We start from the raw sequence: 19,761 nt of genomic DNA on the forward strand, positions 1-19,761 counted from the left end.
CCTTCAACGTTCAGGGAAAGTTTTTTTTATGGTTACAAAATAATAACCATTAGGGAACATTCAGTATAGTTATTTTTTTAGGTTATTTAAAAATAACTACTCTGCAACGTTATTTTATGTATGCAAAATAATAACCTAAAAATAACCATAGCTCTTAAAAGTTATTTTTTTAGGTTATTTAAAAATAACTACCATGCAACATTCTGGGAACGTTATTTTACGGTTGCAAAGTATTCTAAAATAACCATTAGGGCACGTTATGTACAAGTTATTTTTAGATTATTTATAAATAACTACCCTGCAACATTCTGGGAACTTTATTTTATGGTTGCAAAAATAATAACCTAAAATAAACATTAGGGAACGTTCTCCTGTTATTTAAAAATAACTACTCTGCAACATTCTGGGAACGATATTTTATGGTTGCAGAAAATTAAACCGAAAAAGATACTACCCCCCAAATACTACTAACTTTAGGGGAACGTTATGTGTTTGCTGGGGATTTTTTACGTTAATAGGTTATATCACACGTAAAATGAGGTCAAGTAGGCCAACTGCAAAGTTCCCCTTCAAACACACGTCTGAGCCGTGCACACGTACCTGTACAGTAGCATGTCTATAGCACACGTCTATGCCGGGAAAGAACAAATTACTTTCTTAATGTTGTTAGGTGTTTTTAGTAAGTTTAAGACTTTGACTTTCAGTTCTTTAAGTTTAAGAACTGAAAACTGCTGAGAATGCACATGACATCAGATTCTCTTCGCGCTTCATTTCCGGTCGGGCACATAACCTAACAAGGCGTTTAGTGAACGGTGTTACAGAAAACCGAATAATTAAAATTGTCCAACTTTGTTGTTTGCCATTTTACAATAACTTATGTGTTGATTGAAATGTTTTTCACTTTTGCTTTGTATCTCTTACCTTAGCAGCCTTTGAACAGTCATCGTGAAATCTGACTAGAACTGAGAACCATCATGAGAGACATGAGGTCCAAAAGAGACAAAACTATGAAAAATTATATTTGTAAAGGCCGGATTTTTTACTTAATGAAGAGTCTGCCGCAGAAAAGAAGCCTGTCATCATTTACACATTACAAAATGTTTTTAAAAAGTCGACGCTTTCCCACGCAATTATAGGCTGAACACGTGATTACTATTTGTTTCCCCTGTTGAATTCCACAGAAGAAATAGTTAAACAGGTTTGGAAGAAGCTGATAGTGAATAAATGACGGCAAAAGTTTTAACTTTTAACTTGAATGCACCGAAACTAAAATGCATAAGTCTCACAGGATCTCCGCATGTCTCTAATAAAGATTATAAAGAAAGAAAATGACAACAAAAATTAAACAAAATACTGCAATGCATTATAAACTACATCTAAAGTGCTCAGGTCGAGTTTAGCCTCCTGGAATTTACAAAAGCTAAAATATCTCAATATTCATTCAAATAATGGCTGACAGACTAGACAAGTAAAATACTGACAAAGTTTAAACTAAAACTGTAATATGCCGCTAAAAATGTTAAGCCCTAAATATGTTTATGGACGGAATCATACACATAAATTCTCACAAGTCAACACTGTAATTGCCACTTTTCCCTTTAAAGTCTCTTTGTAGCTCTAGTAAAGCCTTGTGTGTTTGAAATTGCCCTAAAAAAAACTGAAGAAGAAAGCGTGGGACCACATTAAATAATGGTCAGCTTGTGCATCCATATCTTCATTAAAAAGTTCCTGAATGTCCACCCTGCATGGGATCGAATTCACAGCATGGTAACGTCAATCTGGTCAAATGTGCTCACACCAGTGTGATCTCCACCTCTTCTCTCTTCTGCACCTGACCCTGCGCCTGCTGTTTGGGTGGAGGAGGAGCAGCTCGTACCTGCAGATAACAAAAATACACATCAGATTTCACACATAAGCGCCCATCACTGGCATTCAGCTTTAAGAGTGCAGATCTCACAGGTCTCAGGGTGCCGGACCCTCCCTCTCCTGGGGATCTGGGTGATGGGGTGTGGGCGTGGCCTGTGGAGGAGACCACACGGATGACTGGGATTCGGATATTTCCCAAGAGCATAAATCTAATAACAGAACAATGGCCTCAGCAGTTTTGTTTTAGTATCACTGAGATACTGTTATAGTTTTTATAAATATTTTATTTTTATATTCCTCTTTTTTAAATTTTAGTAAAAGGTTTAGTAATTTTGATGCGTGGTTTTGTAATTTTTATTAGATTTAGGTTTTAAATATCTGTACAGTTATTATTGATTTTTATTTCAGTTTTAGCTACATTAGTACATCAAATTAAACTAAAATGAAAATGAGAAGTAAGTTTAAGTTAAGTTTTTATATTTTTTTCTACATCAGTTAATGTTTATTTTATTTCAAGAAACTATTTTTTTTAATGATTTTAGTATAATAATAATAATAATAATAATCTTGGGCCTCCGTTTTGCTACTGTTAACTACGGAAGAGGATTAGGGCAAAGCAATAATAAAAAAATAAAACCATCTCGAGATTAAAATCATTATAATGCGAAATTAAACTCGTTAAATTTCGAGAAAAAAATTTGAAATACAATCTTGAGAATAAACTCATTAAATATCGAGAATAAAGTCGCTGTGTTTTGAGAAAAAAACAGTTAAATTTTGAGAAAAAAGTCGAAATACAATCTTGAGAATAAACTCATTACATTTCGAGAATAAAGTCGTTGTGTTTCGAGAAAAAACTCGTTAAATTTCGAGGAAAAATATCGAAATACAATCTTGAGAATAAACTCATTACATTTCGAGAATAAAGTCGTTGTGTTTCGAGAAAAAACTCGTTAAATTTCGAGGAAAAAAATCTAAATACAATCTTGAGAATAAACTCATTAAATATCGAGAATAAAGTCGCTGTGTTTTGAGAAAAAAAACGTTCAATTTCAAGAAAAAAATCGAAATACAATCTTGAGAATAAACTCATTACATTTCGAGAATAAAGTCGTTGTGTTTCGAGAAAAAACTCGTTAAATTTCGAGGAAAAATATCGAAATACAATCTTGAGAATAAACTCATTACATTTCGAGAATAAAGTCGTTGTGTTTCGAGAAAAAACTCGTTAAATTTCGAGGAAAAAAATCGAAATACAATCTTGAGAATAAACTCATTACATTTCGAGAATTAAGTCGTTGTGTTTTGAGAAAAAACTAGTTACATTTTGAGGAAAAAAATCGAAATACAATCTTGAGAATAAACTCATTACATTTCGAGAATAAAGTCGTTGTGTTTCGAGAAAAAACTCGTTACATTTCGAGGAAAAAAATCGAAATACAATCTTGGGAATAAACTCATTAAATATCGAGAATAAAGTCGCTGTGTTTTGAGAAAAAAACTGTTAAATTTCAAGAAAAAAGTCGAAATACAATCTTGAGAATAAACTCATTACATTTCGAGAATAAAGTCGTTGTGTTTCGAGAAAAAACTCGTTAAATTTCGAGGAAAAAAATCGAAATACAATCTTGAGAATAAACTCATTAAATATCGAGAATAAAGTCGCTGTGTTTTGAGAAAAAAACTGTTAAATTTCAAGAAAAAAGTCGAAATACAATCTTGACAATAAACTCATTACATTTCGAGAATAAAGTCGTTGTGTTTCGAGAAAAAACTCGTTAAATTTCGAGGAAAAAAATCGAAATACAATCTTGAGAATAAACTCATTACATTTCGAGAATAAAGTCGTTGTGTTTCGAGAAAAAACTCGTTAAATTTCAAGGAAAAAAATCGAAATACAATCTTGAGAATAAACTCATTACATTTCGAGAATAAAGTCGTTGTGTTTCGAGAAAAAACTAGTTACATTTTGAGGAAAAAAATCGAAATACAATCTTGAGAATAAACTCATTACATTTCGAGAATAAAGTCGTTGTGTTTCGAGAAAAAACTCGTTAAATTTCAAGGAAAAAAATCGAAATACAATCTTGAGAATAAACTCATTACATTTCGAGAATAAAGTCGTTGTGTTTCGAGAAAAAACTCGTTAAATTTCAAGGAAAAAAATCGAAATACAATCTTGAGAATAAACTCATTACATTTCGAGAATAAAGTCGTTCTGTTTCGAGAAAAAACTCGTTAAATTTCGAGAAAAAAGTCGAAATCATCGTGAGAATAAATCGCTGGCTTATTACTTTAGGATCGTTGTTGGTTGTGTACGCCTCCATCAACAGAATGTAACGACTGTATCCATCTATACAGCCATCAATGGCAATGCCGTACGGTTTTAATTTATCATCCATATGCCAGAGTGCATTTGTCCAATCAATTCATCAATTCAAATCAATTCATCATAACTTAATAAAAATGTTTTTGTCACTTTAAATAAAGCAGAAATTAAATAAAACATAAATATTAGAAGAAAAACTTAAAAAGAACACACACATTTCTAATTTTCTAATTAAAAATGTGACCTTGGCAGATAACTGAAATAAATAAAAGTTTGAGTACTAAAATGACAAAAAAAACAAAAAGAAAAAAAATACAAAAGTGACCGTTTAAATAACTAAAACTAAAATTAAAAATTAAATAATATAGAAAATATACACAAATATTAATTTATTAATAATATAAAAATACTATAATAGTATAGTATTTATGTAATATAATGCTATAATATTATTTATATAATATTATATAAATAATATTAAAATAACACTGGTAAGCCTACTTACAAAAAGTTAATTCAATGGTATATATTTTTTATTTTTCTATAAAAAAAATATATATATTTTGTATTTTTACTTTTATAATTATTTTTATAAAACATTTTTAAGATAGACAATCAAGTTGTGAGATTGAACGTCACTAAAACGTTAACAGTCATGTGTGAGGTCTACTATAATTTGCTCTGTGTCTTACTGTGGCTCGAGATCTTGGGGGGTTCGGGGGTTTGATAGCCATTTAAAGGGAGTGTGCCGGTCAAAGATGAGAGTGAGATGGACTCTGGAGACGCAGCCGGTGGACAAGCCGCTTGATCCAGACCTGACAGAGACACCTGGTGGTAAAAAACAGCTATTACAAAAGAAATCCAACATGGGCTTACTATAAACATATACTACTGGGAAACACAGGCCTCATTTAAAAAGTTTCTGTTTTTGTATAAACCTGCACGTTCATGCTCTTGTGTGTTTGTGCACCCTCCGGTCCGCACAGATCCTCCACTAATACTGCGGGAAAGACGCCCACTGCGCCGTTGAACTCGCCCTCCCAGAACCCATCATCTTCCTGGTTGTGTTTGCTGAGAATGCAAATAACAGCTCCCTCGGGGAAGGACAACTCGTCCTCTGTCTGAGCCTCATAGGCATACAGAGCCCTGGCTAGGTTTATGGCTGTGCAAAAGAGGAAGAGGCCGCAAAATGTTTGTTGTCTACTAGCATGGTTTAATACTATACTTGTATTATCCCAGATCTAATGCTATAGAGGCTGGTCTCACCGCTGGCGGGACTGTTCGGGCTGCTCTGGGTGAGTGTCTCAATTTCTGGCTCTTGTTCTGCAGAAGTGCTGGAGGTGTGTGATTGGGCGTCAATGCTGGAGAGAGACTGGATCATGCTCAGTAGAGAGTTGGAGGTCGGAAGCTGCAGGTATTTCTCCGGCACGTATCCCACCTGCCCTGTGTGGTTCCTTGCCTTAAAAAAACAAAACAAAACAAAATCTGTCCAATAAATGCCAACATAATTATTAAAGTGGCATCAAGTTCAGGTGTTTTCAAACTAAGGGCCACAAGGGGATGCTAGGAATGCCTGTGGAAATGCCTTTGAGACATAAAAAAATAATAACCATTTATTTAACATAATGAAATAAAATCTGAATATGGACATAGTTTTTAAATATATTTCTATAAAGAAAAATGGAAATCTAAATATAAGTTTCAAAATATGTAAATAATTTAAAATAGTTTGTAATAGTTTATTTAGCAAATTCATAAAATTGATAAAACTTTTATAAATACTAATTATATTTATAATTATTATATATACACAATACTATACAAATGTTTAGAATCTATACAATTTCATTCTGTTTCTGAAAGTAGTCTCACAAAGGCTGCATTTGATCAAAATACAGTGAAAACAGAAATATTGTTACATTTTAATTTTTCTTTCTATTTTAATGCATTTTAAAATTTAATGTATCCTGTGATGCAAAGCTACATTTTCAGCATCATTACTCCAGTCTTCAGTGTCACATGATCCTTCAGAAATCAGTATAATATGATGATTTGCTGCTCAAGAAACATTTATTATTATTATTATTTATTAACTTATTATTAAGTTTATTTGAAATAGAAATATTTTGCAACATTATAAATGTCTTTACTGTCACTTTTGATTAATTTAATGCATCTTTACTGAACGTGTTAATAAAAAAAAAATCTTATTGGAAGATAATGTATAATATTTATAATAATTTTGTAAATAATTAAATAAATTATATTTTTTCAGACACAGTATAAATGAGTCTGTATATATATGACAATATATAATTAATAAATAAAAATATAGATGGCTTTATATTCTAGGGAAGGGCAAGGCAAGGGAATCATATGTATTAAAAAGTTAAAAAACCCTGATGTAGTTGAGTGTGTGTGCGTGTACCTTGACCCAGTCCTCCATGTCTCCATCATCAATAAGCTCCAGTATTTCCTGTTCCTGGATGGTGAGCTCATCGGGCTGGGATGCCTGTGGAAGTAAAGCACAGGAAATGACATCACAAATGCATGAATAGAACCCTGATATCCAGGCTAGACCAGCAGGGGCCAGTTTCACAAAGCTATTTTAGACCGGTCTATAGTGTTAGACAAGTCTAAAATCTGCTCATAGACTAGTCCAGTGTTTCCCAAACTTTTTTCAGTCGAGGCACCCTTTGAAAATGTTAAAAAAATTGTGGCACCCTACACTAGTGTTGTCACGATACTACTTTGATACTATACCTTGAAATGTATTGATTTTCAATACCACAGGGAATAACTGCCGTATATAGGCCTACTGTCATATAGATATTTTTTAATATTATCAATTTTTTTGTCCATCCATATAAAGTCTAGGAAATCATTAATTTCTTCTGTAGAGATGACTTTACATGATGACATATTTAATTAAGGCTTTTATTCATAATTCAGCAAAACATTGCTCAATTACCATTGCAAATCTCACCAAAATGTTTGCTCACTCAGTGTAGGCCTATTTGTGTTTTTATATTGGGTTAATTTAGTTATAATTGCACAAGATAGCTTGTTTTTAATATATTTTATAATGTAATAATTTCACAGTTAATCTCCAAATTAATGTATAAACAACATAAAGACAGTATATTTTAAATAATGGTTTAATGGCATCTTTTTTATGAATGAAGCCCAGTATCACTGATACCAATACTGCTACTGATGTCAGGAAATACACAGAAATTGAATAAAGTTATCAAACACTTTACAGTCTTCACTGCATAAATAATAAATTAAATATAGATGAATCCTTATTAAAGCTACAAGCGTTCTTTAGTCAAGAGCAGTGAGTAATTTTCTCTGTTACCTGTTCTTTGATTCTGTTGTCACTGCTGCACTTGTTTATCTCACACGCGTCCCATCTTCTCACAACTCTAATTTAAGATTTTAACTAATTTAAGACTGCTCTCATGAGGATACTCAACAAAACGGACATTTTGTCATAACTGTGTGTTATTATTCGTTCAAACACGAAAGAGAAGTCGATTCTGGCACGCGATGCGCGTCGTCAGTGTCAGCAGGACATTCACAGACAGCGCGTTCTCTTTTGTCTTTTCGCGGTTGCATGGTTTAAAAGCATTTGCATGAATAAGAACGTGATTATATAATGTAACGCTAGCCAAAGGATGACAGAAAAAAACGGATGCTGCGTTAATTGTGTTTAAATCTTTTTTAACGCGTAAAACTGAAAAACATTAATCGCACGCGTTACCGTTGACAGCAGCACGGACATAACCGATGTGTTTGTGAATATGCGGCAAGACGGACGTTGTGACAATGTTTCGTGTGTATTTGACCGTAAGCGCAACAAGCCATGAAAAAGAGGCAGCTTTATGTGTGGACGCTGGGAATGAAGCACGAGAATGAAATCATGCGGAACCCCCGCAATTCAACGAACGCGGAAAACTTATGAGTTGCATTTTTTATTATAAATTTGTGTGCATTATTTGTTGTTATTAGACGCTTCCGACGATGCGAGATTGATGATACATTTATTATTATTTTTTTTACACATTTTAGCAATTTAAAAATGTTTAATGGAGTTTTTACACGGCACCCCTGCTCTCGCCAGAAGGCACCCCGTTTGGGAAACGCTGGACTAGTCTAATGCAAGTTAGACTGTTTCACAAAAATAAAGACTGACTTAATTTAGACCAAGAAATTAGACACTTACCCCAGGCTAACTCAGGTCTAAGACTCTGTTACCTTGGCAACCAGCAGCAACAATCAGTTACATTACAAACAGCCAAAAGAAAAGGGAAAATGGCTCATAATTTGTGGTTTGCTGACGGCGTTATGGAGAGAGCTATGAGAAGGGAAAGGGATTTTAGGGACCGCAGGAACCTACTGGAAATATATAATAATGAGGACTTTTCTTTTCTGTACGTCTTTAACGCTCAACGCTCGGATTACCGCTGTTAACTGTCGTAGCAATCTTTATCCAAATCAAACATTTCTTCTTGTTACTACATTCTCCGCTAAATTTCCCAAGTAAAATGTCCTTGTAACTGTTATACTCCTCCAACACACACGTTTTCCTGCACTGAGCGGTTGAATGCGCTTACTCGATCCGCCGTGTTTTCTTGTTTTGAAAAGTGTCTTATTTTACCCAGAATGCATTGCAGTGTAGTCCTACTTAAGATAGTCAGAGTCTTCAGTGCTTTGTGCAACGGTCTGATTTAGATGTCGATCTGAAGTCTGACTATCTACTATATCTAAGCCATTTATCTTTGTGAAACCGGCCCCAGACAAGGCATGTACCTGATACGAGTACAGCACAGAGCAGGTGAGTGGGTAGTTCCTGTGAGTGCTGGAGGGACTGGAACTGCTGTCGTCCAACGTCTCTGTGTCCTCATCATCCTCTCTGTCCAAATCTACACAGTGCTGAAGACATATGTTATAAAACGTGATTAAAATAGGTTATAGGGTTCTACGTGAATCGGGCTTTGACTGTGAGCGATTGAGACTTACAGAGAATGAAGCATCGTGGGCATTGAGGGCCGCCCATCTCTCGTTCTCCAGTTCCTCCAACACTTGGTTCATGGCACTCTTCAGCCAGACGTCTACAGCAACACCCACGTCTCTGAGGAGGTTCAGACGCACCTCTGCCTTCTGTTTCACCGTCTACAGGAAGAGTGGACTCATTATCTACCCACTTCCTGTTCTATTACATATTGTTTATGTAAGGGTTAATGCCCGACGAGGTGTCCATTGTCAGGTATTAATGGACGACGGCGGGGCGTGAATGGTTGCCTCCGCTGAAGTCCATTATTACCTAGACAATGGACACCACGAAGGGCATTAACCCGCTTATACCATGGTCACTTGCCAAATAACACATATTTAAAACAGTTTATATTTTAATTCGTTTTACAATCGAAATCTAAAGTTTTTACAAACAATAACTTGGACTCCCTGGTTACGCCTGACGGTTTAGTTAGCAACCGGAGATATTTATAGTCCGCTCAGCGGTGTTATCTCCTTGTGTCGTTTCTCCGTTTTATTTACAATTTTTCTTTCTTCAGCAGCATCCCAGTCATCAAAGTTGTCAAATTCTCCAAAAAGGTTAAAAGAAATAACGAAGTCGCTCATTGTTGTGTTAGTAGGCTATGTATAACGGCTAACTAGATGTTTGTTTTGATACAATAAATTGTAAACGGATACTTTGACTGCCTGTTGCTATGGTTACTCACAGCTGATGTAGCCAGCGCATTTATTTATTCATTTCGAACGGTAAACAGTCAGTTTCACCAGAACTCCTTTACTAGGTGTCCTCTATCACTTTTTAATGGACACCCTGCAGCCAATCAGAATCGAGTATTCACCCAGACCATGGTATAAACACAACTATTCCAACAACTCGATACAATAAATGGTACTGTTTCATACCATGACCAAATGTGCAGCTTCTTTTAATAACCAAAATGACAAGTAGTGACCAGCAGAGGGAGTGTGACGCCAATGAGACAATATTTTCATTTTAAACTGTTTCTCCCAGAAGTGACAGACAACTTATGATCTCGAGTTTTATACTGTGCAAAGACAAACAAAGCAACTCTTCACCTCTGATTTCCGAATGCATTCTCTTGCGTCGTCCATTTTCAGTTCCAGCTCGTTGTTATTCTGGTCCTGTTGGTGCGATTCTTCATACTCCGACAGGGTCTAAAAACAAATCTTACTGTACATTGTTGCAATGTTGCAATGCCTAAATTCACTTGCAGCACTATTGATATTGTTTTTATTTTTTGTTTACATTTATTGAAACAAAATTTAATTATTATTAAAAATTCAATTTAGTTTTTCTTTTTATTGTTTTAGTTTATTTATTTATTTATTTAGACAAAAACGTTTTTATAATATTATTTTATAATATTTGATTGAACATTGTTGTTATTTTTGATTTATTTAGACTACATGGGTTTTATATTATTTTTATTTATTTTATATTTTAGTACATTTAGTTATTGTTTTATTTTTATTTAGACAAAATTTAGACCGATTTTAGATTAGATAATAGCATAAATAATTGTATTAATGTATTAATTTTAATAAAATAATCTTCTTTTTTAATATTGGCCATTTAGACAAAATATTTTAGATTACATAACATAATAACTTTTATTAATTTTAATAAAACAATATTTTATTTTGTTTGTATTTATTTTAATATTGGCCATTTAGACAAAATATTTTAGATTAGATGAACGAATAATAAATAAAATATATTAATAATATTTTATATTTATTTTAATATCAGATACTTTTTTTAGTGCAACCCTAAATATATAAATGAAAAAGAAACAAATGTATACATAAATGATAGAAATAAATATATAAATAGAAATAAATATATTTATTTTTAATATCACAAATCACAATCATATTGTTTCAGTGAGCCCTCACCCGCTGCGTGAGAATGATGTTCTTGTGTTCTCTGGCCACACGTGTGGCCCATTTCCGTGCTTCCTTATTCAGACTGTGTTCTTCAGCCGTGCCACTCTCCTTCAACAGTTCCCTGACCTGAAGAGAGAAAGAGAGAGTGTTTTCTGCACATGAAACCTTGATAACTTCTCAGTGCACGAGTGTACACTAAAGTCACAGCATAACTTGGAACAGCACCAATCTCCAAAATCAGATGAACAAATCTTTGCTTAACGAGACTGTCTGTAAATATTGACAGACTAAATGTTCAAGTGATGTAAGCTCTTGAAGAACGATCCTTCCAGATGCTCCTTTACAGAGCAGCTCCTGTTCACCAGAAGCCAAATATCACCACAGCTTCTTGACAAAATGCATGCATGCATGGATCTACACTACAGCATGCAAATGCTCATATTTATAAATCCCCTGAACGGGATAAAACAATTTCTAAATAATTCACCTTATTTTTTATGTAACTAAAATAAATGCTTTTGTACTTATTTTTCATTTATTTTTTTAATTTTAGGAACGAGGTAATGGGAGGTGTTTGTTAGGGGTGCAAGAGGTAGTGCAGGTTCACTTCTCAATGCCCTCTTTTCACAGACCATGCTGCTTCCTGCCTGCACTGACGCCCAGTTTTCCCTGATCTTTCCGCCCCACCAGCACTCACGGCTGCATCTCTAATGTTTTCTTTAGGAACAGACTAATGCTTGTTAGACTTGCAAACAAAAAGAGGGTTAGCGAACAAACGGAGCACTATGCTGGGGTGGTGAGGGGCGGGATGACATAGGGCAGCAGGGGGCGCTGTTGCACATCTGAAAAACAGCTGCGCAGTCATTTAATAAACACATTCGGCCTTCATTACAGCACTTTTCCTCTTTGTGATGTACAGTTTTACAAATGAATATATTTATTTTGAATAACGCCTAACAGTGTTATTAAATTATTCGTGTTTTTAATTATTAACTTTAAGTGAGTGTTAGATAAACATAGCATTTATTTGCATATTATTTAGTTGAATGCAACTTACCGAATCATTTTCACAGGGCTGATACTGGAAGGGGGCGGCTTTCTGAAACACTGGGTTGTCTTGAATGAAAATCTGTTGGTGGATATCCTGTGTCACCTACAGAGGGGCCAAACACACACACGGGGACAATTAAACTAATGTAAACTAATGTAGACTGAAGTCAAAATGTCACATTAACAAGAATATCATATCGGTAAACAGAGGAAGAACAACAGACCAGAACAGGTAATTCATGATGTGTGTGTGTGTGTGTGTGTGTGTGTGTGTGTGTGTGTGTGTGTGTGTGTGTGTGTGTGTGTGTGTGTGTGTGTGTTGCTGTAACCTGATGCTAGCTAGATAGAGACATTAAACCTGACTCTCAAAACTGAATGGAAACACTGTAAGAATCATCGAATTACAACAACACAAGACCACAAAAGACCTAATGACACATACCGAAGGCAGTCACACTGTAGAAAATGAGCTGAATTTCTTCAAATTAACAATCATTATTCTGTATTTCTAATCTCAACATTTTTAATGTTCTACCCAGATACAGCCAACTTGAAACATCAATACATCTTTAAAAAAAAGCCATTACATTCTAACATTACATAAAGATCTCATTCCTTAACCACTGCAAACTCTGAAAAGCAGGTACATTTTTCTCTTTAAGGTCAGCTTTAAATGCTTGAGCTGGGATTTGATCCAATAACCCTCCAGAGGCAGATCATGTTACCTGCTCTACATTCGGCCACTGTGGTTCATGTGTGCTTTTCAGTACCAGCATATACTCAAATGTGTGTGTGTGTGTGTGTGTGTGTGTGTGTGTGTAACCCACCCCACTGGACGACTCCAGCAGGCACTGGAAAGTGTCCTGAATGCTTTGAGACGTCTCAAGCTCCGTCTGACACAGTGAAATGAGAAAACTCTGTACGTGATCGCAGAAACTGCCATCTAGAATCTGGACTCAAAAACAAGGAAAAATAGTTTTACTTTCAACTGAATTTTAGGTTGTGAGAAATACATATACAGTGCCTAGCATAAGTGAACACACCCATGATAAAGTTGACTAAAAAGAAGAATAAAAAATCATCTTTTGGAAATTGATCTTAATGCCTCAATTAAAAAAAATGAGGAAAAATCCAACCTTTGAGGACACCAATTTTCTTTATGAATGAATAATGTATCGTAAATAAATAAATGTTCTTCATTAAAATACAGGGTGCATAAGTCAGGACACCCCTATGTTAAATTCCCATAGAGACAGCAGATTTTTATTAGGTATGGTGAAGGGAATGTGATGATGTGGGATATTTTAATTTTAATTTAGGCCAAGGGAACTTTATCAGGATGCATATTATCCCGGATCCATGAAACAACTGGCCTTTAAAAATAAAAATCTGCTGTCTCTATGGGAATTTAACATAGGGGTGTCCTGACTTATGCACCCTGTATTTTAATGAAGAACATTTATTTATTTACGATACATTATTCATTCATAAAGAAAATTGGTGTCCTTAAAGGTTGGATTTTTCCTAATTTTTTAAATTAAGGCATTAAGATCAATTTCCAAAAGATGATTTTTTTATTCCTCTTTTTAGTCAACTTTAGCATGGGTGTGTTCACTTATGCTATCCATTGTGTATATATATATATATATACAAATTAAAAAACACACAAAAGATTATGCTAAATAAAAAATGAATAGGATCAAAACTGAGCAACATCCATCCTCACTGTGATACAGCTGATCAGATCGGTCTCATAATAGCGGTCCTGATGAGCGTTAGTGGCTGACAGTGTGAGCAAGTAATCATTCCTTGCTTGCGTGGCTTTGCACTTCCATTCGTTCTTCTTTGCTTTCAGCTGAAATCAACAGGAAATGTTCATATGTACACTTGACTCTCAGTCACCATGATTTATTAGGAAATTTCACAACATAACTTTAAGTGTTAGATGATGGCAAATGTAATCCATATGTAAAAATAGGACAAAAAGCATGCACTATTAAATATCCAATATAGACCACCACTAACCAGTATGGGACTGATATACTGTGCTAATCCCTAGATTACCTTCACACTCGCCCTCTTCAAACTGGAGCGTGACTGAAACAGGCTGAGCTTTGACCTTGCGTTGCATGAGCCAACAGGAAGAAGGGAAAATACCAGAGGAAAAGAAGCAAAACATGATGAATCTCAATCTAAAACTGTAAAACATGATAACCCTATGCCCGGTTCTGTAGACATCTGATGTCTCTTCCTTCACATGTGACAGGCCAGCGAACGTACTTGGCCTCCATATCGGCTTTCTCTCTCACAGTCTGCGCTGTTTGTTCCGCCTCCTGGTAGGCCTTCCTGCTCTTCTCCAGGTCTCTGATGGTGACCTGCAGATCGGCCTGAGCTCTCGCCAGATGTTCACAGCACTGAGAGGACAGATGAATAAACACTTTCAAAAACTGCCACTGCCGCTTTAGTGCAGTGAATCTGTTAATGTGTTAGGGTGAGCACCCGTCCCGCTTTGCGTTGAACCGCACAGCATTTTCACCGCTTGTCCCGCGCGTCGCATATTGAGAAAATATCCCGCATTTAATCAGTCTGTTGGTTTTTAATGATCATATTAATAAAACGTGCATGCGTTTGTTGCCTTTTTAAGAAAGCATTTTATTTATTCTTTTTGCGGCGTAGTTTTACACCTGTATTTAACAGCGCTTCGTCAGAAGTACAAATACAACAGCCGTTTTTAAAATCCAATCCAATGGTTGAAAGCGAAGGAGTAGCCTAAACACGGTCACTAGTGGGTTGTGACGCTGTCAATCAAAATGTGGAGCGGTGATTAGTTCCGTGTGTTCCCTGTCAGAAAACAAATGGATAATTCGGTAAATTAAATATTAAATTTAACAGAATTGATCAACTTGTTGCTGCTGTGCTTGTTTTAATTCACATCCTTTCTAAAGTTTTTGGTTTAATATATCCTTAGGACTGTCATTGATCTAAATTCATGTTGGTTTATATTTTATTTATTTTGTTGGATTGTAGTTGGACTTGGTCAGAACTGTTTCAGAAATAGTGATCTGCATGACGCCTGCTGGATCAGTGATGTTGAATGTAAATGTCATGTAAAATAAAGACATGTTATGTTACATTGTGATGTAATGGTGTTTTCTGGAAGGGACTAAAGAACAAATAATTTTTATCAGCTGAAAGACAGAATACAAATGTTTTTATTAAATTAAATAAACATTATATAACAGTGTCAGGTTATGTTTTAGTGTTGGTAACATGTCCCACACAAACTTATAATCGTCCCACATTTGGTTAGTTTGATGGTGGTCACCCTATAATGTGTTTACCTTCTTCAGCTGCAGGTCCTTCTGCGCTCTGAACGTCTTCACAGGATCGGATATCTGGCTCCTATAGTTCTCACATCCGTTGATACGAGACTGGCTCACTTTCGTCACACCCTCCAAGTAAGACTTCCATACAGCCCAAACATTTCTGCAGGCATATTCACAGACATCTGTTTAATGATGAAGACAAATGGACAAGGCAGTTGAAAATCAATCTGATTGAAAAGTTCTCTCCTCTTACCGTGAGTCTCTCAGCTCTTCTGACGGGGCGCCATTCCACTCCCGCTTCAAATACTGCGACGCAAGCTTTTGCAGAGCCTACAAAGTCAAGTAACATTTATTTATGTAGCGCTTTATGCAATACTGATTCTTTCAAGGCAGCTTCACAGTAATGGACAATAAAATAACCGTATTAATGTTGCAAAGTTCTTCAATTATGAACAAATGCAATTTCAGCAGTAAAGCACCTCTAAAAAAGACAACAGTGTAATTTTTTAATCACAGGTGTTGATTCAATTTAGTTCAATGACAGTGTCAATGTTACAAAGTTCATTAGTCATGAAGCAAACTCAATTCAACTAAAAAGCCGCTCTACAGAAGATAATAGTAAACAAGCTTAAAGTCGACATGAAATAGAAGTCGCAATAGTCTTTTCTTTCCCATTATGACGTATATCCGAGTGAAACGGCTTCTCGAACAAGGAAAGATGTAGGGCGGGACTTGATTTTGTCCATCGGAATTGATTGGATGGTTATGGATTTCTATTGCTGTGATGTCATGTGAGTGACAGATTGTCAACTATAAAGCAAATCTACAGAAGACAATTGACACTGTCCAGCTCAATTTAGTTAAAGTTTTGTTCTCAGTGTAGTGTCAGTGAAGTCAAGTTGATAAGATTACTGAATATTAAAGGGGTAGTTCACCGAAAAATTTACTCCAAACCTGTATGTAATGACAAAATCATTACATGATGACAAGATTTTCATTTTTTGGGTGAACTATCCCTTTAAGTGCCTTTTAAACAAACAAGAAAACTATGCTTTAACATAATTGTATTAAATGTTTATGAAAGTTCAGATTCAGAACCTCTAAATAGCATTTTAAAAACTCAACTTCAAGAGTCACCACAAAATAAAACAGATGCCTTACAGGAGAAATATTAATTTATCCTGTCACTCCAGATCAGTGCAAATGTGGAAAACAATCTGTAAAAGGGAAACCCACATGGGTATTTCTGCCTGTCTGCTTGATACTTAAATGCCAGACAGCGGGACAAACTGTGCCCATGTGTAGCTTTACAAGTGAGTGAATAACTGGCTGCTTGTGAAACAGAAGAAAGGAGAATTTCCACTCACTTTTCAATCTCAAGTCAAGCAAATGTCACTGTACTGGACTGATCTCCAAAAGTCACAAAAACATAGCAAAATATCAGGGGGGAAAAAACAGCAGTTTTTAAAAAAATGGTAGTATTTGTCTACCAAGGGTCCTTTCATTACTTCAACACAACCGAATATATATATTCTGAGTATATATACAGAATATAGCTAAACCTCAACAAACTGAAATGACTGAACCATAACAAGTTCTACGAAGGCCAGAGAGTGACCAGCATCCACTCAAACCACAGAGGATTCGCTTCCTGGCCCTCAGACCACAAGCTGGCACTGTCAACCTAATCCTCTGAGCTGCCAGCTCTGATGAGTCCACTCAGGAAGAGACCCTGAGGAAGAGAGATTCCTGTGTTCATGAGCCAATCAGCACGCAGCAGCCCTGCAGGTGCACAAGCTTCAGAACCAACAGTAAAGAATCTCACGCACACACACGCGCACACATGCGCGCGCACACACACACACACACACACACACAGAGCGTCATTCAAACAGCTGGGCTCCCATTCACCAAATGATCACACAGATCTAATAGTATCATGATGAAGATAATCAACATGTCAAGCTGTAAATATAAACACTTTGTGTGTAAATCTGTTGACGCACTATACACTAGTTTAAAAGTTTAGGGTTGGTAATATTTTTTTATGTTTTTGAAAGAACTCCCTTATGCTGACTAAGACTGCATTTATTTGATAAAAATGATATAAAAATGAGGTAAAAACTTTGAAATACTATTACAATTTAAAATAACTGTTATGTATTTGCATATATTTTTAGCATCATTACTCTAGTCTTCAGTGTCACATGATCCTTCAGAAATCATTCTAATATGATAATTTGGTGCCCAAGAAACATTTATTATAACTATCAATGTTGAAAACAGTTGTGGTGCTTAATATTTATTGTGGAAACAGCGATACTTTTTTCAGGATTCTATGATAAATAAACTCTTTTTTAACATTATAAGTGTATTTATTGTCACTTTCAATCAGTTTAATTCTTCCTTGGTGAATTCAACTATTAAAATATTACTGACCCCAAACTTTTGAATTGTAGTGTAAGTTGTATAATTTGTATAGGAAGTCAAAACTTTTTTAAGTTAAACTTTGTGGTTTAAGGGAATACAAGGAAAAAATTACATTCTGATGTACATCCCAAATATATGAAATCATACTCATAAAGTGAGATAAAGTTGAGATCAGCAGAAATCAGAGATCATAACTGATGTCATGTAGATTATCTCAGCAATGTAACAGAAAGAGACAAGAAAAGCAGATTCGAACCAGAACGCAACTGGTAAAAACACGACCACCTGCAAATCGTTAACAACCACAGTTTTTTCCACTGAGTCACGAAATGTGCTTCTCTACAAAAACAAATTCACACATAAAACGTCAGTGTTAGTTTACATCAGAGCAGACACATTTTTTTATTATTCTGACAAAAAAAATCTTAGCTAAATGAGATTTTATAATGTGTGTTTTTTTTAAATCTCAGAACACAAATCGCCATACATTATAAAAACTAAATGTAATGTAAATGATGTAATTGAACATGGTGACCACAACTCACCTGTGAGTAATCTTTCTCTATTAGTGCTTTCTTCTGGCTGTAAGTCCTGAGGATGACACACACACACACACACACAGTCAAACATTTCAGCACTAACATACCAGCAAATAGATTGATAGACATGTACATAGGAATGTAAAAGGTTAAGGTTAAGGTGACTGACCTCAGATCCTCCAGGAAGTCCAGGTCTGTCTGGTGTTTGAGCTGGAGTCTGTTCAGCTGCTCAGTGTGAGTGTGTTTCACCTCTTGTGTGACTTTTACCTGCAACACACACAATGACAACCTCTGGAGAAGCAACTCTGTCACAGATCACACTGATATGTCTGACATCGTCGAGTCAATGAAGACAGAGTAAACATAAACATCATGTGTTTCTTTCTATCCATCCATCTATCTATCTATTATCTGTCTGTCTATCTATCAATCTGTCTGTCTTTCAATCTATTTATTATCTGTATGTCTATCTACTATCTATCTATCTGTCTGTCTATCTATCAATTATCTGTCTTTCTGTCTATCTATCAATCTATCATCTGTCTGTCTGTAAATCTACTATCTGTCAGTCTATCTATCTTAATCTATCTATTTATTATCTATCTGTCTATCTATCTACTATCTATCTATCTATTTGTCTGTCTGTCATTCAATCTATTTATTATCTGTCTGTCTGTATATGTCTGTATGTATGTCTATCTATCTATCTATCTATCTATCTGTCTGTAAATGTCTGTATGTATGTCTATCTATCTATCTATCTATCTATCTATCTATCTATCTATCTATCTATCTATCTATCTGTCTGTCTGTCTGTCTATCCATCCATCTATCTATCACTTATCTATCAATCCTTATATCTGCTATTTTATTCATTAATACGGACATGACAACCAAAAATCTTATCAATTAAAGAACAGTTGTTCGACTCACCTTTCTTGGAGGAGGTTGCATGTCTGGATCTGGATATACAGGACAAAACTGTTGGAAATTCACCCTCGAAAACCAAACACATCTGCGGGACGGAGCAATGCAGAGCCGAATATTCTATTTAAATGGGAGAAAGAAAGAAAGAAAAAAGAGCAGTGAAATGCGTCTAGACCCCTCCGTTGAACCGCTCACATAAAAACACAGAGAGAAATGAAGTAAACTCTTGTGAGAACTTCAGTCAGTGGAGCGGAATGAGGAACAGCGGCCTCCAGTGACCGAACATAGTAATAAAACATGTTCTGAAGGCGTTCATGAAAAACGGCAATTATGTTTATGTGTGTAT

General features: G+C 35.3%; 1 protein-coding gene across 3 annotated transcripts; it reads right to left on the reverse strand.

The window, feature by feature from the left end:
- Nucleotides 1–1,020: 1,020 nt before the first annotated feature.
- LOC143749700 (F-BAR and double SH3 domains protein 2) lies at nt 1,021–19,630 on the reverse strand. Of its 3 annotated transcripts, none has more exons than XM_077242158.1 (20): nt 19,422–19,630; nt 18,658–18,755; nt 18,495–18,540; nt 15,773–15,849; nt 15,535–15,679; nt 14,474–14,607; nt 14,258–14,312; nt 13,920–14,048; nt 13,021–13,086; nt 12,201–12,296; nt 11,153–11,269; nt 10,313–10,411; nt 9,221–9,373; nt 9,011–9,133; nt 6,624–6,707; nt 5,462–5,654; nt 5,134–5,357; nt 4,888–5,023; nt 1,958–2,019; nt 1,021–1,876 (listed from the first exon to the last, which is right to left on the reverse strand). In XM_077242158.1, the coding sequence occupies exons 1-20, from the start codon at nt 19,440–19,442 to the stop codon at nt 1,793–1,795; spliced, it is 2,142 nt and encodes a 713-aa protein (XP_077098273.1). In that variant the 5' UTR covers nt 19,443–19,630; the 3' UTR covers nt 1,021–1,792. The 3 variants fall into 3 exon arrangements, with proteins under 3 accessions (XP_077098273.1, XP_077098271.1, XP_077098272.1); XM_077242156.1 differs by having other exon boundaries at nt 13,021–13,143; XM_077242157.1 differs by lacking the exon at nt 1,958–2,019 and having other exon boundaries at nt 1,610–1,876; nt 13,021–13,143.
- Nucleotides 19,631–19,761: the final 131 nt, after the last annotated feature.

Source organism: Siphateles boraxobius, unplaced genomic scaffold, assembly GCF_051911475.1.
Source record: "Siphateles boraxobius isolate OS27281-9 unplaced genomic scaffold, OSU_SipBor_1 25, whole genome shotgun sequence".
Lineage (NCBI taxonomy): Eukaryota > Metazoa > Chordata > Actinopteri > Cypriniformes > Leuciscidae > Siphateles > Siphateles boraxobius.